The following is a 24,794-nucleotide window of genomic DNA, read 5'->3' on the forward strand; positions in this document are numbered from 1 at the left end:
GGCGGGTCCTGTCAGGAACCCACCCACAGGGAGCTCCCCAGCCCTGCCGCTCACAGTGTCTGCACTCTACTTCCCGCTGACACAGAGACTAGCAGGCGTCACCCAGGTGGCCCTTAGGCCTGCAGCCCACGAGGCCAGCCTTGTCTGCCACATACAAATACCCCTGCCCTGTCCTGGGCTCCACCCTGCCACCGCCTGCTGGTCGACCTCCGGCCTATACAGCGGTGCCCCTGGCTCCTCAAACATGGGTCGTGTGCAGGGGCAGGCAGACCTGGAGGGGGGCAGACCTGGAGGAGGGCACACCTGGAAGAGATTTGCCTGGAGCTTCCTCGGCTGGGGGCTGTGAGGGGGCCATCCCTCCCTAGCGGTTTCCCAGTGGGGTCGTGTTGACGGCTCTCCCGCTTCTCCGAGGGGCATCTTCTGCAGGACATCCCAGCCAGTGTCCCGGAGGCTTTTAGGTGGCCCGACACCTGCTCATTATCACAACCACAGTTGCTGACCCACTTGACCACTCCCACAGGTAACTTCTCACCTGCCCAACCCCCCGGGGCCCTCTGGCCTCCTCTCCCTCCACAGAGCTCCTTACCCCCTTTTGCATGCCATCCCCCACCCCCTCATACCACAGGAGACAGCTCCCAGTTCCCGGGCTCACAACAGCAGCCGACCCTCCCCAAGGCCACTTCCATCCACCAGACTCAGAGGTGAGGTGGGTGGCTCACCCCCCACGCCCAGGTGTCTGTCTGACAAGGCAGCCCCGCCCACGCTGGATGGCCTGTGGCCTTCCCTCCCAGAGCTGTGCCAGGGTCCGCGTCTCCACGGGAGAGGAAATAGCTCGCTGCCCATGAAGGCTGAGGCGACCTTTGTCCTTTCCGTTTTCCTTGTGAGACAGGAAGGGAATGAGATTACAGTGTCAATGGGAGAAACCAGGTGGCAAGCCCATTCTGCAGGTTAGCTTTAGGGTCCAGGGCCGCCCCCCACAGACACGCAGGGGCCCTGAGCCTCTGTCCTCTGGGCCAGAAACTCCCACACACTGGATTGGGGCTGCGAAGGTGAATGAATGTCCTGATGGGTCTCTCCATCCCCAAAGCCCGGCTTAGACTCACTCTGAGTAGAGGGTGGGCTGCAGGAATGGATGGATGGGTGCATGGATGGGTGGATGGGTGGGTGGATGGATGGGTGCATGGATGGGTGCATGGATGGGTGGATAGGTGGGTGGATGGATGGGTGGATGGATGGGCGGATGGGTGGATGGATGGATGGATGGGTGGGTGGGTGGATGGATGAGCGGATGGGTGGATGGGTGGATGGATGGATGGGTGGATGGATGGATGGATGGATGGATGGATGGATGGGTGGATGGGCGGATGGATGGGTGGATGGATGGGTGGATGGGTGGGTGGATGGATGGATGGGTGGATGGGCGGATGGATGGGTGGATGGATGGGTGGATGGGTGGGTGGATGGGTGGGTGGATGGGTGGGTGGATGGGTGGGTGGATGGGTGGATGGGTGGATGGATGGATGGGTGGATGGGCGGATGGATGGGTGGATGGGTGGGTGGATGGGTGGGTGGATGGGTGGGTGGATGGGCGGGTGGATGGATGGGTGGATGGGTGGGTGGATGGGTGGGTGGATGGGTGGATGGGTGGATGGATGGATGGGTGGATGGATGGATGGATGGATGGGTGGATGGGTGGATGGATGGATGGGTGGGTGGGTGGATGGATGGATGGATGGGTGGGTGGATGGGTGGATGGATGGATGGGTGGGTGGGTGGATGGATGGGTGGGTGGATGGATGGGTGGGTGGATGGATGGATGGATGGATGGGTGGATGGGTGGATGGATGGATGGATGGATGGGTGGATGGGTGGATGGGTGGATGGATGGGTGGGTGGATGGATGGGTGGGTGGATGGGTGGATGGGTGGATGGGTAGATGGATGAGTAAATGGTTTGCTCTAAGGGCCCCCGCTCAACACGGATTCTGGGAGCTTCAATGCCTCCAAAGAGACCTGAACATGTTTTGATGGAGGTAATGGGGGTGACGCCTGGGGTCCCCCAAATAGCAGCTGCCAGTAGCTGCCAAAGGCAAGACACAGTAGTTGATCTTGGAACAACTGAGCCTTCTGCTAAAGTGCATTTTCCGGCGGTAGGATGAGTTGGAGAAGCGTGTAAGCATTTCGGGTCATTTCCTCCCAACACGGACAAACTCGGGTGAGACCTGAAGCCCCAAGGGTCCCACACGGCTGTGCCCAGAGCTCCAGGCCCCCCCCAGCCTGCAAGCCTCCTCTCTCAGAAATACACTTCCATTCTCAGAGGGCAGCTGATGTGAATCAGGAAACTGGTGACTGGCCCTGCCTGCAGGAGTCCTTTGGGGAACGCCTGGCATCTCTCCCATGCGCATCATGGCCCTTGGGTCTTGGCACCGGGGCTCCATCCAGGGTAAGCCCCCATCTCCATCAGGCCTGGCAACCTTCCTCCTTGTCAGCCCGAGGGGAGCGGGAAGCCCAGGGATAAGAGGCCGTCTGATAATAGCCCCATTGTCAGGGTGGGGTGGGAGAGCAGATGCCCATATTGCGGACAAGCAGACTTTGTCTTACTCCAGCCCGGCTCCCGCGTAGAGGGCGGAAGGGAAAGACTCCACTTTGGAAATGGGGAAAGAGACCAACAGGGGAAAAATGCGTCAATGAGGAATCTGTTTTCTGGGAGAAGAGGTGCTTTGAATTGCCCTTCGGATTCATTTTGGGCCAAGTGCGCCTTCCAATTATTTGCAGAGAAGCTATTTTGAGATTCGTGAACTTTATTTCCCAGGGTAGCAAAAGTCTTCCAAAAATTGAGATGTGTCCTCATTCGGGTCAAAGGGCCAAATCCACGGTGGCTTTCATGAGGACAAGGGTCCAGACAGAGGGGTCCGGCGGCCTATGGTTTGCTCAAGAAGGTGGAGGGGCCTGGGGTGTGAGGTGGCCTCCAGCCAGGAGCCTGGGGCCGAGAGTGCAGCCTGCTCCGAGGGACATCTCCAGCACCGCTCATCCCCACCAGGAGGGGGCAGCAGAGTTTCCCCTGCAGCTCCAGGGCAGAAGAGGGCTGCAGAGGCAGGGGGCTGTCCCTTTCTTCCTGGGACCCAGTGTGTGGCCTCTGGCCACCAAGAGGCCCCAAGAGCTGGTACCAAGGGGGCAGCCAGCTTCTCAAATGCAGTGAGCAGAAGACACACAGCCACACGAAGCGGGGCAGGTGGAGGGGGCCAGTTCAGGGGCTCCCAGATATGCCTCACCCCGGGCATTTGGTGTGGGTCCTCCTCGAGCCTTAGTTGCTGAGCCGGGCCAGGACCACCCAGGGGGCGCCGATGAACACAGCACATGGACACAGCCCTTCACCGGCAGGGAGCACGGCCCAGACTGGCTATGGCGGTGTGTGTGCACAAGGAACACGCATGTGCTGGATTAACACCAGACCCCTTGCGGAGGTGAGGGAGGCGGGGCCGGAGAGTGGGGGCGAGGCTGGGGGGGCGTCTTCTCTGTAAAGGGCCACAGATGCCCCGAGTCATCTACCAAAAAGAGAGAGAGAGAGAGAGAGAGTCCTACTTCTTCCTTTCCAAAATGTGTGTCCTCGTGGCTTTTTCTCTCCCCGTCACAACCGAAGGGGCCAAAGCATGGGGAGCGGGGCGTCTCAGCCCTGCTCCAGGCCCCAGGAGACAGGCTCGGGTTTCCAGCCTGAGGCACGGGGTATGACGTCAGCGGCAGACGCCCTTAGGGGGATGAGGAAGGTCCCTTCTGTTCCTACACTGAGGAGACTTTCGCCTCCTGGGCCTCCTCTCGCGGGAGCAGGAGAACTGGCCTGGCGTGCTCGTGGACCCACGAGGGTGCAGAGGTTTCCAGAGACCTGTCCCCACTGGCCAGCATGCAGGGCTCCCCCTACCCCCCCCCCCCCCCGAGACTGTCACTGTGACGCCTGCTTCCTTCTGCCCCCTGCCCGTCATCATCAAACCCTGCCGCACAGCAGGGACAACGGGGGCCCAGAGGCTAAGCCACTGTTCCGGTCACGCGGCCGAACCACGCACCAAGCCCCCATCCCAGGGAGACACCCCGAAGCCTCTCGTCGGGGGCAGAGCCAGACCGAGTCAGACCCAGTGTGCTGGATTGGCCTCTACAAGCGCTGGATTTCAGAGCGAGATCGGGGGGAGGGTGGGTTGAGCCTGCAGTAACCAAGCCGGGTTCTGGAAGAGGGCTTCACGGGAAAGCCCGCGTAGGAACCCGCGGGGCCTCGGTCTCCCGCAGGCCAAGGTGCCCCAGGCAGGTGCGGGGCTTCCCTCCTGCAGCCTAGGCCTCGTGTGTGCAGTACCGGCAATGGCCTCTGGAGGGCAGCAGCTGCCTGCCTTTCCCGGAGCTGCCCGGAAGTGGCCAGGCCACCCTGGAGGTGACGGCGCCCGGGATGCCACCCACAGGTGTCAGCCCTCGGACTCACACCCGACACGCATGCAGATAAAACTGACAGCTTGTGAGGCCCGTGCTTGTGGCCGGCCAGCCCAGGTTCTGCCGTACCCGACTGGCAGGAGGCTGGGCCCAGCTGCAGGGCTGACGCAGGGGCGCTGAAGCAGGTGGGAATTGGGCAGGCCTCAGGTGTGCCAGGCAGGGCGGCCCTTCGAATCTTGACACCTGGGAGAGTGTCAGCCAGCCGCAAGAGCCTGTGGCGGCCCCTGGCCCAGCACAGGGCAGCCAGCTCAGGAGGCGGGCCACGCAGGGGAGGCAGGCGCCACAGAAGGGGGGCCTGTGTGCCCACTCAGCTGTCCCCTGGACTGGCGGGCCCCTGCGCCCTGTCCACAGCCCAAGGCCTGTGCTCAGCACGGGGGTTGGGGTCACCTGGAAGCTCCCCCAAACCCACAGCCAGTGGGCTGCAAATGGACCCACGCAGGGTAGTCCATCAGGCAATGGGCCTTTCCTGACAAGGGGACCTGGAGATGGGCCGGGGAGGGGACCTGAGTCCTGGGATCTCAGGCCGCATCGGCGAGCCACCGGGCCCATGCTGAGCTCCAGCTGTCCCCAGGCCCTGGGCTCTGTGCTGTAAAATGGACACAGGTAAGCACCACAGCAGGAAGAGGCTGTGTTAACAGAGGTGTCGAACCCGGGAGGAAGGAGGCGAGCGCCCCCTCTACTCCTGTCCTTGAGTGGGACTGGGCTCTGTGCTGATGACCACGTTTTGAGGGGGGGCGCATTGTGAGGTGACTCGAGGGACGCCAAGGTGATGCACAACCTGAATTCCGTGTCAAGACTGACTAAGGGATGTGGTGACCGGGGACAAGGCGCTCATCCGTCCCAGAAGGTACCCAAGCAGGGGCAGGGTGTCAGCTTCCTCAGGCCGGGGGACAGGGGGGGCTCAGGGTGTCTGTCTCAGCCACTCCACCCGCCCTCTCCTCAGCTGCCTGCCGGAGGGTCCTTTCCAGCAGATCCAATCACCACCCTTCAGCAGATCTGAACCCCGAGCGGCTCCTTGCTACTCTTAGCATAAAAGCCAGACTCCCTGCCCCCAGCTGCCAAAGCCCGAACCCCTCCCTCCCACCCGTCCTGCCCTCTCCGCCCCCAGTCCCTTAGCCAGTCAGGCCATGCTCCTGCCCACCACCCCAGGGCCTTTGCACCTGCTGTGGCCCTGCCTCAAACACCCTCCCCCATCTAACTCCTGCTCACCCTCCAGGTCTCAGGTGTAGTAGCCCTTTCTAGGGGCAGTGGTGCTGGTGCCCCGCCCCCCGCCCCGCACACGCTGTGACAGCCTTGCAGAGCTCGGTCCCTTCCCTCGCGGGTCACCCTCGGCCGTCTCTTCCCGTGTGTCCGCCTGCCGGCCGCAGTGAGCTCCATGAGGATGGAGACCACGTTGGTTTTGCCTATGGCTGCCTCTCCAATGCCCGCACAGCAGTCCAGCGAAGGAGCAGGCAAGGAGGGAGGAGGAGGCTGGCGGCCGAGGAGCGGTGGGCTACCCTGACGAGGGGGCGGGGCATCCAGAAGAAGAGGGGTGCCATGTTTCCCCGCAGGTCCCGCGCTTTCAACAGCGGCCACCGCTCCTTTCCCTGTGCCTGCCCCTTCCGGAAGAGCCAGGTGGCCTTTCCCTGGGGCAGGGGGGCGGGCAGCCGCACAGGCTGAGTGTAGGCAAGGGGGGTGGGCTTCGTGGGGAAGGTGGGACCCCTGCCCTTGGTGGAGGAGGCTACCGGGAGCCACGGGCTGTCCCTGAGCAGAAGCACACCCTGAGCCACCCCACTGCTGCTCTAGGCTGGCGTGGGGCTGGGCTGGGGGTGGCAGGTGACATGGGACAGGGAGGGTGGTGAGGAGGGCCCGAGCTCAGGTGGAAGGCTTGCCCCGCCCAAGCCCCCGGCCCCCGAAGCACAGGGAGCCAGAGGCGGCAGCCCCCATTGGGGGGCCGTCAGAGCCTCTGTGCGGGGGGGCCTCCTGGACGAGTCCGGAAAGGCCCGGTCAGGAGTCCAGCCCCGCCCTGAGTAAGCTGGCAAGCACCCTCCCTTCCCGGCCTCAGGGTCCTCACATGTAAAAAGGGGGTGTCAGTAAGTGGACCCCACTCCTAAGGAGGTGAGAGTGCTTTGTCCCTGGGCTGCCTGAAGGGCTGCCCTGTGGCCACCACCATTCAAAGAATCCAGGAGGTGGGGCCCTTTCTGCAGCAGCGGAGGTCTTGGGAAGGCAGATTCCGCACAGGGCTGATGAGCTCCTGGGGGGGCTGCCTGGAGGAGGGGGCCCACAGAGCCGGACCTGTGAGGAGCTGTTTTCAGGTCTCAGGGAGGCAAGCCTGGCCTCAGGGCCCCACAGCAAGCTGAGGACGCCCGGAGGCCGCAGTTGTGGGCGGGGACAGGGAGGGCGGGGCGGGCGGCCCCGGAGCGGGCAAGCCTCTGGCCTTGGCTCCGGAGGCGCAGGCCTGCCCCGCCGCAGGTCACGTGAACGGCCGGCCAGGTGGGGGCGGGGACTCAGGAGGCGCGGCCAGGTGCATCCGGTGGTCCGCGCCCGCCGGCCTTCGAGGCGGGAGCCGACCAGCCTGCGCCCTGCCGGCTCGGGCGTCCACCTGCCGTCCACCTGGCCGGGCCGTGTGTGCCACCGCCTCCCGCGGGGCCGCGCAGGAAGTGGGAGGGCGGGGACTGGGAGGGACCGAGCGGACGAGACGGAGCTCGGGCTGCCCCGGCCGCCCGGCGGGGCGCGGAGGCTGCAGGCTGCACCGGCCCCGCCTCCGCCGCCTGCGCTCGTCGCCGTACCCAGTGGCGCAGGTAAGCCTGGCGGACGACAGGTGAGCCTGGTGAGCCCGGGAGGGGACAGGTGAGCGAAGTCGTAGGGGCGCGAGCCTCGAGGGGAGGCGGTGACCCTGGGGGCGTCTTTCCTCCCCTTCGCTTTTGACGAAAGCCCGGTCCCGGGCCCTCGGGGCGGTCCCGGGCCCTCGGGGGGCTGGCGGCCCCTCCCTCCGCAGTGCGGGCGGGCAGGGCTGCGAGAGGCGGCGGAGCCTGAGCCGGCGGCACTCAGAACCCCCACCCCGGGATTTACTCCCGGGCCTCGGGCGTCCCGCTGCCGCCCCCGCCCGGCCCCTTGAGCCCCAGGGGTTCCTCCTCGCCCTTGTCAGGAGCTCTCCTGTCCCCGGAAGGGTAGCCGTGTGGGCGGATAGTCAGGAAACAAGCCCCAGGGCCTTGAAAAGGCAGCCAGGAGGAATCAGAAAGGCCCTCTCGACAACCCCGGGGCTCTGCTGGCCAAACCCTCTCTGACCCCGGGAGTTAGCAGCCTGGGAGTGACCACCCTTCCCCACTGCCCCCCCCCCCCCGCCCCTGTGGGGAACTGGGGACAGACTCAGCACCGGAGGTGGAGAAATGAGGGCGCTAGGGAGGGGGGCAGCAGGCTCCAAAGCCTGTGCTGGCTGCCCAGCCTCAGGTTCTGCCAGGTGTTTCTGAGATTTGAGTGGACCTCAGCCCAGAACATGACATGGGGTGAGGGGGAGTGACGGAGTGAGTGGCAGTGACCGTGACCTTGGATCTGACCCAGAGCCAGGCAGGTCTCCCCTGTCCTGGAGGTGAAGAGCTGACTCCACTTAGCCTGGGGGCTCCCGGCTGGAACCCCAGGGAGAGCCCTGACCATGCACAGCTGTCTACGCGGCATCCCAGCAGCCTAGTGCTAAGGGGGTCAAGTCCCGGCTCCATGTGAGTAAGGCAAGTTACTCAAGCCCTCCGGGCCTCGTTTGCTCACCTGTGAATCAAGAGCTGCAGGTGTGTCTGCTTAGAGCCGCTGGCTAAGCTCTGGTTCCGCTCGATGCCCTTCTGGTGACCACAGCCCCCAGGAGGCCAGACCCTCGGCAGAGGTGGACTAGGGCACTTCCCAGGGTGAGGGACAGAGGCAGGGCTACCCAGAGCCCTGGTGGAGGGAGTGGGGGCAAGTGGGGGCTTTGGGGGCTTTCTGGAAGAAGTGAGGTCTTAAGTCACCTGGAGGATAAGAGGGAGTGAGCCCTCCATCCCCAGCGTCTCCAGTTTCCCAGGGTCCTCTCTGACCCCACTCGGGAGGCGCAGCAGCCCGTGGTGAAATGGCTGGTCGGGACCCCGCCGTGGCGGCCCCAGGGCCAGCAGTCCGTGTCGGGGACCTGACAGCCACAGCTGCTCGCTGGTGTCTAGGTCCCAGGATTTCAGTTTCAGTTTCCAGGCGGACATCAGCTGGTTGGCTCTGCGCATGGAGGCTCCGTGCTCGGGCCTCTAGCCGTGGGTAGGAGCCCCTGTACTTCCAGGGTGGCTTCCACGCGCCTGTCAGGACAGTGACGTGGGGCAGGACAGGGCCTGGCTCCTCCCCAGCTCTGCGGCCTGGCAGCCTGACCCCCACGGGCCATGTTTCCTCTGCCTCTGGTCTCCTGCACCGCAAAGGGACGGCACCCCCCTTCTGGAAGTTTGGGGAGGAGGTGTTTGGAGGATACCTGCCAGTCACCTGTCCAGCTCCCTGCCAGAGTCAGGACCCTGGTTCCCTGCCCAGGGCTCCTTTGGGGAGACATGGTGTCCCAGCCAAGCCCAGGACGGGAGCTGGGGTTATGGGATGTCGGGACTCAGAGATGGGAGTGGGGAGCAAGGAGGCTGTGTTGTCTGGGACAGCCGCCGCTCCCTGCAGCTGTGCAGCTGTCACAGGAACGAGGCAGCAAGAGGCTTGGCTGCCAGGCAGTGCCCAGGGCTGAGCGCAGCCCGCAGGTCTCCCCTGCCCCCACTCCGAGGGGCGGCTCTCCAGTCAGCTAAGCCCGGGTCTCTCCTCCTCCTCACTGTGGACATTGTTGCAGAAAGTGTCTTGCTGCGGAGCCATCCTGTGCTCGGTAAGGTATTCAGCAACAGCCTTGGCCCTCCCTCCATGGGACCAGGAGCTGAGCCCTTGTTGTGACCACCAGGAGTGCCCCCGGGGGGGGACAAAGCTGCCAGGCCATCCCAGCCACCTTACAAACGGAACTGTTTGCTGTGAGCCTCATGGTTCACAAAGTCAAATCCTGTCCCCGAATCCATGTGGCTCCCGGGCTCCGGCTCAGTCGGGCGGAGTTACCGAGCACAAGGCCATCGTTGTGAGTTTTCCTGAGTGCAGACCTGGGTCGTGCAGACGCTGCCAGAGGCCCGGACAGAAGGGACAGAGACGTCCTACGGGTGGAGGTCCCAACCATGGTGTGATTTGGGTCCGGGGGGCTGAGCCTGCTGGGCTCCTGGGAAGCCCATCTGTCAGACAAGAGAGCCGGTGGGGCTGGTGACATGGGGCCCACCAGGCTCGGGGGGGGGTGCAGCTTAGGCCTGGCCAGGCTGAGTAGGGGCCTCTGAGGCAGAGGGAGGCTGTCCAGAGACCCCCCCAATGGCCCCTGCTGCACCAGTCCCCCTGCCCACCCCCCCAAGCCCCTAGTGTCCCTTACCCTCCCGATGTGTGCTGGGGACACAGGGCAGGCTGTTGAGTGTCAAAGGGGAAAGGGAACGGTGTGGGTCCCAGGGACCCCACCATCGGGGACCCTTTCCAGCCCAGCCTAAGCAAAAACAACAGAAAGTCACCCAAGGGTCCCCAAGTGGGGCCCAGATGACCTTGAGCTTCTGTGACGCAGCTCTTGGGTCTGCCAGCTCGAAGCCCAGTACCCGTGGGGGCCAGTGCTCGGCCCCAGGGCCTCATGGGGGGGCGGGGGGCACCACCCCTGGTCAGGGGACCGGGACACGGCAAGTGCCGTGACACCCCGCATGCACCTGTCAGTTTGGGCATTGAGCCCGACTTTGGGGACGTGAACAGGACCCTGTCCCTGCTCCCGAAGGACCCACAGGGGAGATAGGCAGATGCAGCCCTCACTGCTGGGGCCTCTCTGCGGGAGCTGTCGGGAGCCTTGGCTACAGCAGACCGGACTCCATGGCCCAAATGGCTGCCACAAGGCCGCTGGCCTCTCCCAGCAGTGGCTGCCCGACAGCATGGCTGGCGCCTGCCCTAGGGGCAGCGGAGAGGGTCTGTGCTGGCTCTCAGGCACCCAGCCACGTGTGCTCACGTGTGTGCATGCGTGCGTGTGCGCTGGGCTCATGGGCCTCCAGCATGTGTCTGTCCCCTAAAAAGAAGCAGGCAGCCACCGGGCCCAGCGGTGGCGGGGCACAGCCTGGGGCCTGAGCACGGGGCCCAACAAAGCCGAGACGGGAGGAATCCAGCCGTGGAAGGATGGAAAGAGATGGGTACCCACAGAGCAAGAGTGGGGGAGGGAGAGGGGACAGCAAGGATGGCTGTGTGTTTCGCGTGAGGCCGGAGAGGAGATGACGTGGAGAGAGTCCCCCAAAGGAAGATGGGGAGAGGGAAGCAGAGGAAAGCGGTCTGAACTCAACAGGGGGCTCGGGGCTCGTGCCCGTCCGCGGGCTGTGCAGAAACGGAGCGTGGAGGAAACGTGGCTGGGAGGGATTCGCAAAGGAGGCACTAGGGCCCCGCCTGGGCCGGAAGACTCATGCTGGGAGGACTCACGGGCACGTGGCTCAGAGAGTGAACGTGGATCTGTCCCGTGGATCACATCCCCGTGAGCCTCAGCCCAGGGCAATGTGGGCTGGGGAGAGCCCCATTTGGGTCTAATCCAAGGAGGTGAAATGGGGGTCTCCGTCCCGGAAGAAAACCTCAGAAAGGATTTCAAACGTCACCAACCCAGGGGAAGGAGAAAGATATGGCCGTGAGAGATCAGCCTCCAGGGCCGGGCTGGGCGCAGAGGCGAAGGGAAGCTGGGGGGAGGATGGTCTGGACGCCCGAGCTTCAGCCCCAGCAGCAGGAAGGGAGGCCCGGGAGAGGGGACAGGGTCTCTGGGGACACCCAGGGCAGGTGCGTTGACCGTGTGGGACATGCGTCAAGACACCAGGCTGGGACACAGGAAGGCCAGGGGAAAGTAACAGGCAAGTGGCAGGTGTGCCGGAGGTGAACAGGGAGGCGAGCCCAGGGCCCCATCCCAAGGCCACAGAAGGGTGGGGGATGCCTACCACGAGGAGACCTCCAAAGAGCAGGCTGTGCCTTCGTCAGAAATCAGGGGAAATGCAGCAGCCCCTCGTGGTGGACCTTGGGGGACAGAGTGGCAGAGGCAGGCACGCCTGTCTTTGATGAGGAGCCTTTTGGTGCTGTTTGACCTTTGAACCTGAGCCCAGGTGGTGCTGGGATAGGCTAAGCGTAGAAGGGGGAAGACACAGCGAGGCCTGCGGAGGCTGCAGCCCGAGCCTGGAGCGCCTGCAGACCGGTCCTGGCTGGAGGTGCTGGGCCTGGGGGTGGGGCCGCCTTGCAGAGGTCACACCCTGCGATGGCTCGCCAGACTGGTTCCATCTGGGCACTGCCTCACCCAGCAGACTTTGCCCTCTCCGGGGAGAGGCCGTGCGGTCCAGGAGAGGGGAGGCATGTCGAGGGGACTGGGTGGACGGGGGCTCTGTGGGCCCTTGGGGACACAATCCGGTGCCTGCTCTTCGTCACCGGTGGGGGTGAAAAGTCTCCCGTACTTTGGAGGCATCTGGCTGCCCACGTGGGTGCCTTTGCCCGGGGCGCACGCTCACAGGTCGGAGTCTGAACCCCATTTCCCTGCCAGGCCAGGGTAAAAGGCAGGCGAGTTAGCGTGGGGGTGGGGACCAGGGACGGTGCCCATCCACCCAGCCCGGGGGAAGCCCAGCGTAGCTGCTGCCATCCTCTCTGTCGGGTGACTCAGAATGTCCCCAGGAATGTGTGGGCGGTCCTCCCGGCGTGGGGGTGGCCAGGGCGTCCTGGGGCCAGGAGGCGCAGCCCTGCCACCTTGCTGGGTGGTTTAGGGAGGATTTGTGTGCTGAGCGGGACGGACAGCCGGGCTCCTGGTGCCCGCGCAGGGTCTGCCTGTGCTGTGGGTGAGGCCAGCCCTGTGTGGCCGGTTCTTCCCACCCTCTGGGAGGGCTCCTGGGCAGAACCTCAGGACTCCCCAGGACAGCTCCCAGACCCACCACTGGGCAGCGAGTCCATGAGGTGGGCTCGGCTGGGACCCACCCACCTGGTGGAGATGGTGCTGGCTGGCTGAGGGGCCGATTGCAGCCCAGGCCTGGGGCCCAGGACCCCGCACCGCCCACAGTCACTCCCGGCTCAGGAACGCATCCTCAGCTGTGCAACCCAGCAGAGGAAGCACGGTGGCCTCTCAGGTCCTGCCCCGGTGCAGGCAGTCCCACCTGGGTCCTAGTGCTCGGAGAGCCAACCTCCAGTCCTCCGCTGCGTCCGCACAGGCCCCAGACTGGACCCTCTCTGCACACTCCAGGGCGGCTGTGCTCTGCCCCCCAGGCAGTCCCAGTGACAGGCTGTGCACCAGGCAGCTCCGCTCTGGGCCCTCACCTTCGCCCTGTCCCCCCAGGACCCTGTGGCTGCCCAGCATGTCCCAGCGGCACTCTGACAGCTCCTTGGAAGAAAAGCTGCTGGGAGTCCGCTTCCACTCAGAGCTGCAGCTCGATGACCAGGGGAACCCTGAGTCCAGTCTGCCGATGGTCCGGGGCCCGCTGTGGGTCCAGAGCAACGCTGCCTTCCAGCCCGACAGCCCGGGGCCCCAGCCTGCATCCCCCAAAGACAGGGAGCTGCGGACCGTCGTCCTGAGCACAGACAGCCCCGCAGCTCTCAAGATGGGCACTGAGCAGCTGATCCCCAGGAGCTTGGCTGTGTCCAGCAAGGCCAAGACCCCGGGCCGCCACCAGAGCTTTGGGGCCGCTGTGCTCAGCAAGGAGGCTGCCCGGCGGGACCTGCAGCTGCACCCGGCCCCCAGCTTCTCGCTGGACGACATGGACCTGGACGTGGGCCCTGGGGGGACGCTGGCACGGAACCTGCGCAGCCAGTCTTACCGAGCAGCCATGAGAGGCCTGAGGACGCCGGGGGGCAAGGTGGGTGCTGTCCATCTCAGCCCCAAGCTCCAAGCTCTGGCCGAGGAGGCCACCCAGCCTCCTGCTCGGCACCCGGCCAAAAATAAGGTAGGGGGCCTGTGCGCCTGGACGGCAGGCAGGGCGGGCCTGACCTCAGCTGCTGGTCAGTGAGCACCGGCTGAGTGCAGGCGCCTGACCATTTAGTCCGTGAGACCCATGGGCCAGGCTGTGCGTGGCCCATGAACGTCCCCATTTTAGGGATGGGCCGCTGAGGCTGCAAAAGGTCCAAGGTTTCTGCCTAGGACTTCACACTGAGGGTCCTGCCCTCAGAATGCAGTGGGAGCAGCCCTGGGAGGGACCAGCCCCGAGGGGGCGCCGGCCCACCTCAAGGACCAGTGTGGCTGCCAGCTCTGCAGCAGCAGCTGGTCCCGGCCCAGAGCCCCCATCGTCCGGGCTCGGCAGGGGCAGGGGGCAGTGGGACGCTTCCCTGCATGCACAGCCCCCTTTCCTGCGTGACAGTGCCTGACCTCGGGGTTCTGGAGAGAGCAAACAGTCACCGGGCCGGCCAGACCGGCACCCTCGCCCCTGGCCCTCTGTGCCCAGGGCTGCGCCCCCCGATGGCCTGCTCTGCTGAGGGCTCTTGCCCGGACCGTGGGAGAGCCAGCACCCCTGTGTGCAGAGGGGCCGGGGTTGGGAGGCCCATAGTCACTGCCCCTGGCCCGGGAGGTGAGCGCTGCCCGCTGCTTTGCCCACCTGAGATGCCCAGGGTGCAGAGACTGCCGCAGGCCCTCAGCACCACACCCAGCCTGCGGGGTCCACTCATTTTTTGTCAATTCCTACATTCAGCAAGCATTTCCTGAGCGCTCAGCAGTTGGGCCCCAGGGGAGCCCCCAGGCAGTGGGGGTGCTCAGGAAACCAGGTGCACAGGGCCAGGGTGGGGGGGGCCTGGCATGGACAGGAGGTGGAGGAGGGGCTGCGGTAGCAGTCTGTGCCCAGACCTGGAGGCAGGGGGGCGGTGCTGGGGGGACAAAGGGCGGGGTGGGGGCGGGCAGCAGGGCCAGGTGCAGCTGGCAGTGCCACTCGTTACAGACCAGCAAGGGGAGTTTTCAGGCCCCAACTTGTTAGGAGAAACCAGCCCCCGCTTTCCTGGAATAGGGCGCCTGTGAGGTCAGGTGAGGGGGTGTATCCCAATGAAGAAGGCAGGCTCTGAGCCGGCAGCGGCTGGTGGGGCCAGGGCGCGGGGCCCCCAGGAGCCCTGCCAGACCCCCGACTCATTTCCACAGCCCTACCGTCAGCTGCTGGGCGAGGCCCAGGTATTTACCCTCTTCTTCCTGCCGCCCCAAGCCACCGCATCCATGGGGTCCTGTGTACAGCCCCAGTTCCTGCCCTAGTGTTCCTTCTTGGCCCTCTCCTCACCCCACATGTCCTTCCTTGGACTTCCCCAAGTGGGAACACCTCCATTTCCTGAACACCTCATCTTAAGTAGTTCAGTCCTGCCTCTTCGTCCAGGCAGTCCTCCCAGATCTGCCCAGCCTTCAGTCACCTGCCCTGCCTGCTCTGGGGGCACCCCACCTTGCCATGGCCCCCACTCAGTGGCCCCACATCCCTTGGGGAGCCAACATTTATAGGATGCTTTCTGTACGCTCAGCAGAGCCCACTCCTGTTGGGCAGGGCATCCCCAGGGGCCCCTAGGTCTCTGAGCCCATGCCTGCCCCTGCCCCCCGCTGACCCCAGTGTCTGTGTCTCTCGTTCGCACAGAAGACACTGGCGCGGAGCCGTGCGCACAAGGGCTCCTTCAAGGATGGTGAGTGGCCACAGGAGGTGACCGTGGGCTGGGCTGGACCCGGGTGAGGCCGGTCTCCCTGGGGCTGTCCTGGGAGCATGGGAAGGATGTGGTGGCACAGAGGATGTGCTGGAGGGGCCCTCTCCAAGGACCACAGGGGCTGGTGGCTGTCTGTGTAGCTCTGACGGGTCCAGGAAGGTCGACAGGCTCCCTGGGACTCCCTCCTGCACTACCCCAGGGACAGGGGACAGACACAGCCCCCACACTCACCCCTGGGAGACGATTGTCCAGCACTTCACATGTGTGCGTGGTGCACAGTGGCCGGGCTGGGGACTGAAGCCGCGCAGGTGCAGGCCTGCCTGGCATGGGGGGCTCAGGAGGGCATGGGTGGCAGCTGGGCCTTGGGAGGGGTGGGGTGCCAGCAGGACCCCACAGAAGGGGTTAGGGGAGGCACCTGCCCAGCCAGGATGGAGCACCCCGTGGGGGTGAGGGGTGTGACCAGTGAGGCCTCCAAAGGGCTTAGGCCTCGGTGCCAGGCCTGGGCTCTGAGGACACAGGGGCCCCAGCCAGGGTGGTCCCTCCGTCCCTCCCAACCCTTGACCTCTGCGTATGGCCGGAGGCCTGGGAGAGGGGAGGTGTCAGGGTCTGGGTCTCCCACCCAGGCCTCCAAGCGAGGTGGCAGGGTGGGGGGTCATGCAGAGGTCGCTGCGAGGGTTCAGAAGTGCCCTCAGCCAGGGACCACCCTGTCCAGTGGGCCTGCAGCATGGGAGCAGGAAGCTCAGACTCTGGTCTGCAGGCTCGCGGCCCAGCCCGGGGACGGCCCCCACCCAAAGCCCCCGTGGGCCCCTGCATGTGCTGGTGTGTCAGTTCAGCCCGGCCTGCCGGTGCCACGTTCTGCACTGGACTTCACACTGTCCTGGGCTCATCTAGAGCCGCTGTGGGAACCGGTCGGCCCACGAGGAGCCTGCCTTTGCTGCTCTGGTGCTCCAGGCGTGCTCCGAGCCCCAGGTGCTCCGGTGACATGTCCCCTACCCCCAGACCCCCGCTTCTACCAGGAGGTCCGGGAGCGGGGCCTGAACACTGGCCAGGAGTCCGACGACGACCTCCTGGACGACCCCCCAAGCCCTGGGGGCCCGCGGGCAGTAGGCACCCCCATCGTGGTCAAGAACTTCCGCCCCCCCCAGGTCACTTGGAGCCAGCTCCCGGAGGTAAGAGCCAGGTCGTGGGGGAGGCCCTTCTCCCAGCCTGTGGGTGATCAGCCCAGGGAGAGGATGCCATCTAGAGGTGCCCCATTGGCACCCCACTCGGAGCCAAGATCCGCTTCCTGACCACAGAGCTGCCTGCCCTGTGGGGCACCGTGGCCACTGGAGCCCCAGGCAGGGGACAGTCGGGGCAGGCGGCATCCGTGCTGCGGGAAGGTGCCCTGTGCGCGCTCAGACTGGCCTGCAGGGAGCTGTGCGCACAGAGGGCCCCTCGCAGGGCTCTGTCCCCGGGAACGTCCTCCTGTGACGGTGGGGGCCAGGCCTCCGCTTCCACAGAGCCCTGTGCCCCTGCCCGGCCCCCTTCACTCTCCACACCTGCAGAAGGGGCTGGTCCCCACCCTGCAGGGATGGAGGGGCTTGACGGGGAGCACAGGCAGGGGCAGCACCTGTCCCTGCCCCAGCAGGACACAGTCGGCCTGGGGCAGACCCTGACCCCCTGTCCTGAGAGCCTGAGGACGGAAGTGGGCCGCAGGCTGTGGGCACGGTGGGCACTTGGCTCTCCCTGCGTCTGCGGAACAGTGGGCCCCGTGCTTATACGGAAGGGGGGGTGAGGAGCCAGGGCACGGTGACAGCCACCATGCCCCAGGCTGTGGAGCCCCCAGCCAGGGAGAGCTCAGGCTGGGGTGAGGGCATAGGGACTGGAAGTCGGGAAATCTGTTCCCAGCTGGCAGCTCCAGCTGTGTGCCACAAGCTGGGTGTGCGTGACCTCCTGGGTGAGTGGGGTTCAGGAGTTTGCCCCTAGCCGCTGGGCCAGGGGATCATGGCCCTACCTGGGCTAAAGGAGGAGACATGGTGCTTGGTGTCCGGGGCACAGGCGCTGGACTCGGTCTCTGCCCCGCCCTGCTGCGGGCGCGAAGAGATTAGGCGGCTCTGCATCCTGAGGGGCGGGCACACCCAGGCAGGGGACAGCCTGGCCTACCCCCGTGGGCTCTGCAGGGACACAGCAGGCGTGCTGTGGCCTAGAGCCACACTCCACCCAGGGCAGCCGGAAGGCCAGGGCCCCACCAGGGTGGAGAGCTGGGTGGGGCCCCGGGCTGGAACACTGTCACCCCGAGCCTCCTAGGCGGACACTAACTCAGCTGGCCCAGGGGTGTCTGAGCCCTGGCCCTGCTCCGGGGCCTTCGGGTCTTCCCCTCTCAACCCTCAGCCTCTTCCCCGGCTGCTTAGGGCTGTTTGCAGGGGGCGGGCCTACGCAGCGGATGTTTACATGTTTACGTGGAAAGGAGAGACATGGGTGACAGAGTCAAGCAGGGACAGGCCAGCTCAGCAGTCCCACTGCACTGAGTGGCAGGAAGAGCCCCCCCCTCTGCCCTGCCCAGCCTGGCTCCTGCCTCCCCAGGCCTCTCCACTGGGCACAGTGGCTCCGGCCTGGCGAGGAGGCCTTCCAGGGCCTGTGACCCCTGACCCCCGGGCTTGTGCCCCTACAGGTGGTAGAGTTGGGCATCCTGGACACGCTGCCAGCTGAGGAGCGCAAGAGACAGGAGGTGAGTGGCCGCAGGGGCTGCATTCCAGCCTGTCTGTGTGGGAGGCGGCTGCCATGGGCAGGAGGTGGCCACAGTTACGCCCTTCTTGGACGAGGGTGGGTGTCCGAGCCCAGGGCACAGCCCCAGGCGTTGGGCTCACGTCCCCATGCTATGCTCATGTCGCACCTAGGGCTCGCTGGGGGGCTCGAGTCCAGACCCGGCCCCTCGCCCAAACGTCCCCCCACCCGAGCCCTCGTCACGCATGCGCCCCGGTGCGCACAGGTCCCCGCCGGCAGCACTGTCCTCTCGCCCAGGCCATCTTCGAGATCCTCACGTCCGAGTTCTCCTACCAGCACAGCCTGGGCATCCTGGTGGCCGAGTTCTGGCAGTCCAAAGAGCTGCGGGCAACCATGACCCAGGTGGAGTACCACCACCTCTTCTCCAACATCCTGGACGTCCAGAGCGCCAGCCAGAGGTGAGGCCTCCCGTGGGAGGGAGGTTTGGAGCAGCGGTTTGCCGGGGGAGGGGGGGGGGGAGCGACGGGGGGCGACCCTGCAGGCCCCAGGGACAGCCAAGCACCTGGGCTGTGGGAGTCCTGGGGCAACCCCACACCACCCCCCAACGTTTGGCACCTCCCTTGGGCACGGCCCTGCATGGTGACAGGCACGTTCCCACCAGGACACTCGGGCCCAGAAGGCCGAGTGGCAAGGTGTGAGGTCCCCGTGGGGCAGAGCGGTGGGAGGTGGCCGCTGGTGGCACCCGGGTCATGTTCCTGCCAGTGGTGTCTGGTGCCGGGCCCCGGGCTCTGGTTGCAGGGCGGGAGGGGGAGGAGGGGCTGGGCACGTAGCAGCCGTGGCCTGCGTGGGAGCGTGTGTGTGTGGGTGTGCACACATGCATGTGTAAATGTGCATTGTGTGCGCATGCGTGTGGGGCGGGGGGGGGGGGGTCCGGGTGTGCACTGTGCCCTTCACAGCAGCCTCCCCAGGAGTCAGCAGCCCTGGGTCAGTGACTCAGGGCTCTCAGACCTCTCAGCCCTTTCTCAGAACCTTCCAGAATACCCACGGGAGGTGCTGGCCAGCACGCCTGCCTGGGCACGTGTGTGGCCCTGTGTCTGGGCAGCCAGGGCCCCCATCCCTCCTGGGGCTCGGGGGGCCCTCACCCGTTTCTGACACGGTCCCCAATTGCCTGGTGGCCTACCGGCCATGGCTGTCAGGACGTTCCCCCTAAAAGGGACCACGGTCTCCCAGGGGCAGAAGGGCAAGCTCGGGCCTGTGAGCGGGGCCCTGAGGGTCCCCTGCCCCTCTCTGGGCTGAGGCCTCGTTTCCCTCCCAGACACCCTCACTGGCCTTGCCAGGATAGCCGGGGACCCCAGATGGGTGGGCGGCCCATCTTGCTCCCAGCTGGAGCCCCGGCCACAGACCCTGGCCAGGGCTGGCTATGGGCCCCTCAGTGACCTCTGATGTGAGGGCCTGGGACCTCCCTGACTCCCACCTCACTGTCCCACTACTGGCTTCCTCCCCCCGCAGCCAGGAGGGTGAGTGGTGAGGGCTGGGAGCCCTCAGCTGGTCCCTCCCCAGTGAGGGGTACGGGTCACCAAGGTCTGTGCCCTGTAGGGGCAGGGGCAGATCTGTGCCCTGGGGCTCTGCCCGCTGCCCTCAGGAGGTCAGCCAGCTGCCTTACCTCCAGCCAGGCCGTCCCGGGCCGTCCAGCAGCCCAGCTCCACAGGACTTTGACAGAGACACTGGCACGGGCATGGCCCCAGCGCGGGCGCCAGGGAGGGACTTCTCAGGGACAGAGCTCTTGGGATGGGAGGACCCCTCGGCTGGCTCGGTGGGGCCCACTCGCAGCAGCCGTGGCTGCCCAAGGGAGCAGAACCCTGGGCCAGCACCAGCCGCAGGTCAGCTCGCCTCATCCTCATGCCCCCAGCCCCATCCCACTGAGCCTGGGGGTATGGGGGGGACCCCGGCAGGAATCTGGGGCTGGCATCCACCTGCGGGGAGTCTGTCCGGGGCTCCCACTGAGAGCTGGGCCCAGAGTGCTGGGGCTCAAGGCAGGTCCCCGTGGCTCTGACCCAAGTCGGAGTGGCACGATCTGTCCCACCGTCTGCATCCGCGATACTCCCCAAATCTGCCAGAACCTGGAGGGAAGTGGCCTTGGGCCTGGCCACGGGGCTGTGCCCAGTTTTGAACATCTCAGGAGGTGATCTGTCCTGGGTTTCCCGGGAGGGCTGCGGCCTGAGGCCAGCCCGCGTGTCTGTGTGTGGGTCTGGGGGGGGTGTGCAGTGGCACCCAGGCCCCGGTCCTCACCCGCCGCAGGTTCTTTGAGGACCTGGAGCGGCGGCACAAGGAGCAGGTGTGCGTGGAGGACATCAGCGACATCCTGGAGGAGCACGCTGAGCAGCACTTCCACCCCTACGTGGCCTACTGCTCCAACGAGGTCTACCAGCAGCGGGCCCTGCAGAAGCTGACGTGAGCAGGGCCCTGGGCCCGGGGGGTGGGGGTGCTGGCGCGGGGCAGTCGGCGGCCAGGCTTCGGCCTGATTTCTCTGTGGGCCGCCTGCTCCACCCCGCTCTCCTGCAGGGGCAGCAACGCCGCCTTCCGAGACGTCCTCAGGGAGATCGAGAAGCGGCCGGCCTGCGGCGGCCTGCCCCTGCTGTCCTTCCTCATCCTCCCCATGCAGAGGGTGACGCGGCTGCCGCTCCTGACGGACGTGAGTACGCAGCCCGTGCTCGGGCTCCCCTGGCTGGACAGAGGAGGGCCAGGGCCCGGGGTGCTCACTGCAGCCTCACCTGGCAGAGCCATCGGGGCTATGTCCCCAGTTGGGCCCAGCAGGAGCCCTCGACCCCCCTGCAGCCCCCACATGGGCCTGGTGTTGGTGGGGGACCCCCGCCCCACGCAGGCCCTGAAGCCTGGGGCACAGGCGGGTAGGTTGGGACCTTCCCCCATCTGGTGTCCACTGCACAGACGCTCTGCCTGAGGACCCAGGGCCACCCCGAGCGGTACGAGGCTGCCAGCCGCGCGTTGAAGGCCATCAGCAAGGTGAGAGGGGCCTGGCCCCCCCGCCTCCACCCCCCCCCACCCAATACCAGAGACCCCGAGGGTCTGGCCGGAAGGGTTTCCAGGTTGTCTGTCCCTGGCTTTTCGTGGTACCAGTGGGGAGACTGAGGCCCAGAGGGTGTGGCGCTCATGGCAAGGCGGGCCTCAGGGCAGCCACGAGGGCAGGGGCCTTGCATGGCTGGTCAGGAGGGGCTGCAGCCCAGCCGCCCTGGGGGTGTCCGCACTCCGCAGCTGGTGAGGCGGTGCAACGAGGGGGCCCACAAGATGGAGCGCACGGAGCAGATGTACACGCTGCACACACAGCTGGACTTCGGCAAAGTCAAGGTAGGCGGCCAGCACTGCCCCGGGCCTGCCGGGGACCTCCGACCACTCCCCGGGTGTGGAGACCTCCCCTGGGGGCGGCGCTCAGTGGGCATGGGGCCAGACCCTGGGCCGGGCTCGGCGGCCCCCCGGGAGCGCCCCGTTGGAGGCCGGGACACATCGTGCTCTGTCCAGCCCTGGGGACAGCTGGTCACCCCGTGCTCAGAGGCAGGGGTGGGCCCCCGCCCAGGGCTTGATTATCAGTTTGCCCCCCAGTCCCTCCCGCTGATCTCCGCCTCCCGCTGGCTGCTGAAGCGCGGGGAGCTCTGCGTGGTGGAGGAGACGGGGCTTTTCCGGAAACTTGCCAGCCGGCCCACGTGCTACCTCTTCCTGTTCAACGACGTCCTGCTGATCACCAGGAAGAAGAGGTGGGCCCCGCCCCTGGGTGCTGGGCAGCGTGGCTCTGCCGTGTGCAGGGGGCGGCAGCTGCAGCCTCGGGGACAGGAGGCAGGAGGGCGTGGGGGGGGCTGACCTGCAGCCTGGTACTCACGAGGACATACACGCCATTTCCGGGGGGTGTGCGGTGCACCCCCAGCTCCCACATGACCCGGGGCTCTGGCTCCTGCCTGCACACCTGGGCCTGCCCCGCCCAGCCACCAGGACTGCGGGCTCTTTTCCGCATGTTGGGAGTCTGGGGGAGCAACTCTAGAGAGCTGCCTTCTGGCTGCCTGGCCCTGGATGCTGTGGGGGCCTGGGTGGACCAGGGAGCCCGGCTGCCCGCCCACCCCTGCAGCATCGGAGCCGCCTCCTGTCCCCGCAGTGAGGACAGCTTCCTGGTCCAGGACTATGCCCAGGTGGGCCACATCCAGGTCCACAAGGTGGAGCCCACGGAGCTCTCTCTGCCGGGAGGCGGCAACCGCAGCTCCTCCGTGCCGCACCCCTTCCAGGTGACCCTGCTGCACAACAGCGAGGGCCGCCAAGAGAAGGTCCTGCTGTCCTCTGACTCTGCGTGAGTCCGGGAGGGTGTCCCTGGGCGGGTGGGGGAGGCTCTGTGGGGACGGGATTCCCATCACCCAGGTCCCTGACCACGGCTGTGTGCTGGGCAGCCCTGCACCAGGTGCCGGGGACAACCTTGTCCTCACCGAGCTCACGTTCATGGGAGGGGGCTGCACCAGCCATGGTATAAGCAGTGGGGGCATCCTGTGTGTCAGAGGGGTGGGGACTAAGGAGGAAGCGGGCTGAGGCTGCAAGGGGAAGCAGTGCTCCAGCAGAGGCACTGCCGTGCAAAGGCCCTGGGGCTGGAGGCCCCGGCCAGGAGCAGCCGGAGGACAGCGGGGCTGGAACTCGGAGCAGGGCCCAGCACAGGAAGGTGCCGGCACTGAGGGAGCCCCGCAGCCTGTCCCACGCTCCCTCCAGCATGGCCCCCCTGTCCGTGTGGGAAGCGGAAGCCTCTTATCAGTTTGCCCACCCACGGCAAACTGATAAGGGGTGGGCATGCCGAGTCCCCATCTTCTCGCTGTGGCACACTGGGGACAGGGTGCGTGAAGACAGTCACCTGGTGCTTTCTGTCCCCAGGAGTGACCGGGCCCGGTGGATCGCGGCACTGACGCACGGGGAGCGCCAGGGGCAGGGCCACACCAACAAGGGAGGTGAGCACCTCTCCTCCCACGGGAGCAGGGCTTGCAGCCCCTTTCCCGGCCCGGGGGTGCGGGGTGGGCCCTGGCCCAGAAGGAGAATTACTGCCCATCCCTCTGCTCCCCCCCACCCACCCCGGGGGGGCCTGCCCAGGTCACCTGTGCCCAAGAGCTGCTGAGCGTGTGGCCCAGATCTGTCCCCCAGCTCTGGCCCTGCCCTTGCCCCTGGATGCCAGGCGTACTCTCTGGCCCTGCCGGGCACTTTGACCCCGAAAGCAGGCCTGTCCTGCCTCCTAAGGAGAGCCCCCCTTCCCCCCCGAGCTTCAGCCAGAGGAAGGCTGCCCCGTATCCCTGTGCTGGGCCACCTGGGGCCCCCTCAGGCCCCACCGAAACAAGCCACAGGGCTGTCAGGAGGTGGAGTCCAGCCCAGCCCACCCTCCCCGAAGGACAGGTCCATCACTGACCCCCACCTCCTGGGCCCCCAGAGCTGCCGCAGGTGGAGGTCACCAAGGCCTACTTGGCCAGGCAGGCGGACGAGATGTCGCTGCAGCAGGCGGACGTGGTGCTGATCCTGCAGCAGGCGGACGGTGCGTGTGGGGCGGGGTGAGGGGCAGGCAGGCCGGGGCCCCGTGGGGGTCTGCAGCGCAGCGTCAGGGCACCCGCCCCACCAGAACGCGGCTGCATCTGCTCACAGAGCCTGCCTCCAAACCTTCAGGGACACCTTCCGATGTCCCCGTGTGGCAGGATCAAAAGCTCTCTGACCCAAGTGGGAGCAGGTGGCCCGGCTGCTCCTGGGGCCCCCACAGGCGCTGGCACAGGGTGGGCAATGCTGGTTGGAGCAAGCTCAGCCCCCAGCGTCAGACTTGACCCAGCACCTGACCTCGAGCAAGGCCCCCTGGCGGGAGGCAGTGGTGGGCAGCTGTGCAGACCCCTGGCCCCGGCACCTCCTGGAACAGCAGCCCAGAGGGTGGGGGTGCCGAGGTCGGCCCCGCCCCGGTGCCAGGACCCAGCCTTCAGCTGCCCATGCCCGGCTCAGGGTGGCTGTACGGTGAGAGGCTGCGGGACGGAGAGACGGGCTGGTTCCCTGAGGACCTCGCCCGCTGCATCACCAACCGCGTGGCCGTGGAGGGCAATGTGCGCAGAATGGAGCGTCTGCGGGTGGAGACCGACGTGTAGCTGCCTCGCTGGCCCCTCTCCGGCCAGTGTGCGTGGTGGACTCGTCCTGGAGCCCGGACCGCCTGGACCTCCCCAGGGACCACACTGATGCCTCCAGACGCTTCCCAGCAGGAGGGTCGCACTTGTCCCCCCTCCAGCCGGGAGCATCCCCCAGACTGGACCAGCTCACAGGGACCATGTCCGCCCTGCCCCCTGGCTGAGTCCCTGGGAGGAGCCCCCCAGCTGTACACCCATAACTGTGCTATGGGTGACGTGGGGGAAGGTGGCCCTGAGGACCGTGGGGTGACATCTCCCTCCTGTGTGGATGAGGAGGCCCTCGCATGCCCAGGATGGAGCCCCCTTCTGAGAGGGGCCAGCTGGAGGGAGGTGGCCCTGTGGTGCCGGCCCTGTGCTGTGACTTCAAGTTTTCCAGAGACATTAAAGTCCTCTGTAGCGCCTGGGTTTCCACAGCATCCTGTGTGCAGCCAAAGGCCCCGTGGGTCCCCAGGAAGTGACCAAGGTGCTGTGGGATGCGGGACCGGCCCTGAGTGGGGGCGCTGTGCTGGGTCGGTCACTTGTCTGGGCGCCCACTCATGGTCACTGCAGGCTCGTTCTGAGCCCTCACCCGCCTGTCCAGCGGGCATCATGGGCAAGGCCGTTGGGTCTGGGGGCTCGAGGACAACAGAGCCTAGGGGACACCCCTGAGGGACGTGCAGGTGCACTTTCTGGGTGGTGAGGCTGGGACCAGCCCACCCTGTGTGTGCCCCCCTCCCAGCTGGCAGCGCTGTCCCTGGGGTGGGGGCTCCCTGCATGCTGAGTGCCTGCC

At 66.3% G+C, this 24,794-nt stretch overlaps 1 protein-coding gene across 3 annotated transcripts; it reads left to right on the forward strand.

Annotated features, from left to right (window-relative positions):
• Positions 1 to 6,972: 6,972 nt before the first annotated feature.
• On the forward strand, positions 6,973 to 24,430 carry ARHGEF16 (Rho guanine nucleotide exchange factor 16). Of its 3 annotated transcripts, none has more exons than XM_053920387.2 (15): positions 6,973 to 7,298; positions 12,820 to 13,423; positions 15,074 to 15,119; positions 16,137 to 16,306; positions 17,788 to 17,844; positions 18,138 to 18,298; positions 20,139 to 20,291; positions 20,403 to 20,532; positions 20,787 to 20,861; positions 21,111 to 21,203; positions 21,456 to 21,607; positions 22,000 to 22,188; positions 22,755 to 22,828; positions 23,299 to 23,400; positions 23,850 to 24,430. In XM_053920387.2, exons 2-15 carry the CDS (start codon positions 12,839 to 12,841, stop codon positions 23,987 to 23,989), a joined length of 2,127 nt encoding a protein of 708 aa, XP_053776362.1. In that variant the 5' UTR covers positions 6,973 to 7,298; positions 12,820 to 12,838; the 3' UTR covers positions 23,990 to 24,430. The 3 variants fall into 3 exon arrangements, with proteins under 3 accessions (XP_053776362.1, XP_053776363.1, XP_053776361.1); XM_053920388.2 differs by having other exon boundaries at positions 6,977 to 7,249; XM_053920386.1 differs by having other exon boundaries at positions 7,117 to 7,249; positions 18,177 to 18,298.
• The last annotated feature ends 364 nt before the right edge of the window (positions 24,431 to 24,794 follow it).

This window comes from Desmodus rotundus, chromosome 3 (genome assembly GCF_022682495.2).
Source record: "Desmodus rotundus isolate HL8 chromosome 3, HLdesRot8A.1, whole genome shotgun sequence".
Lineage (NCBI taxonomy): Eukaryota > Metazoa > Chordata > Mammalia > Chiroptera > Phyllostomidae > Desmodus > Desmodus rotundus.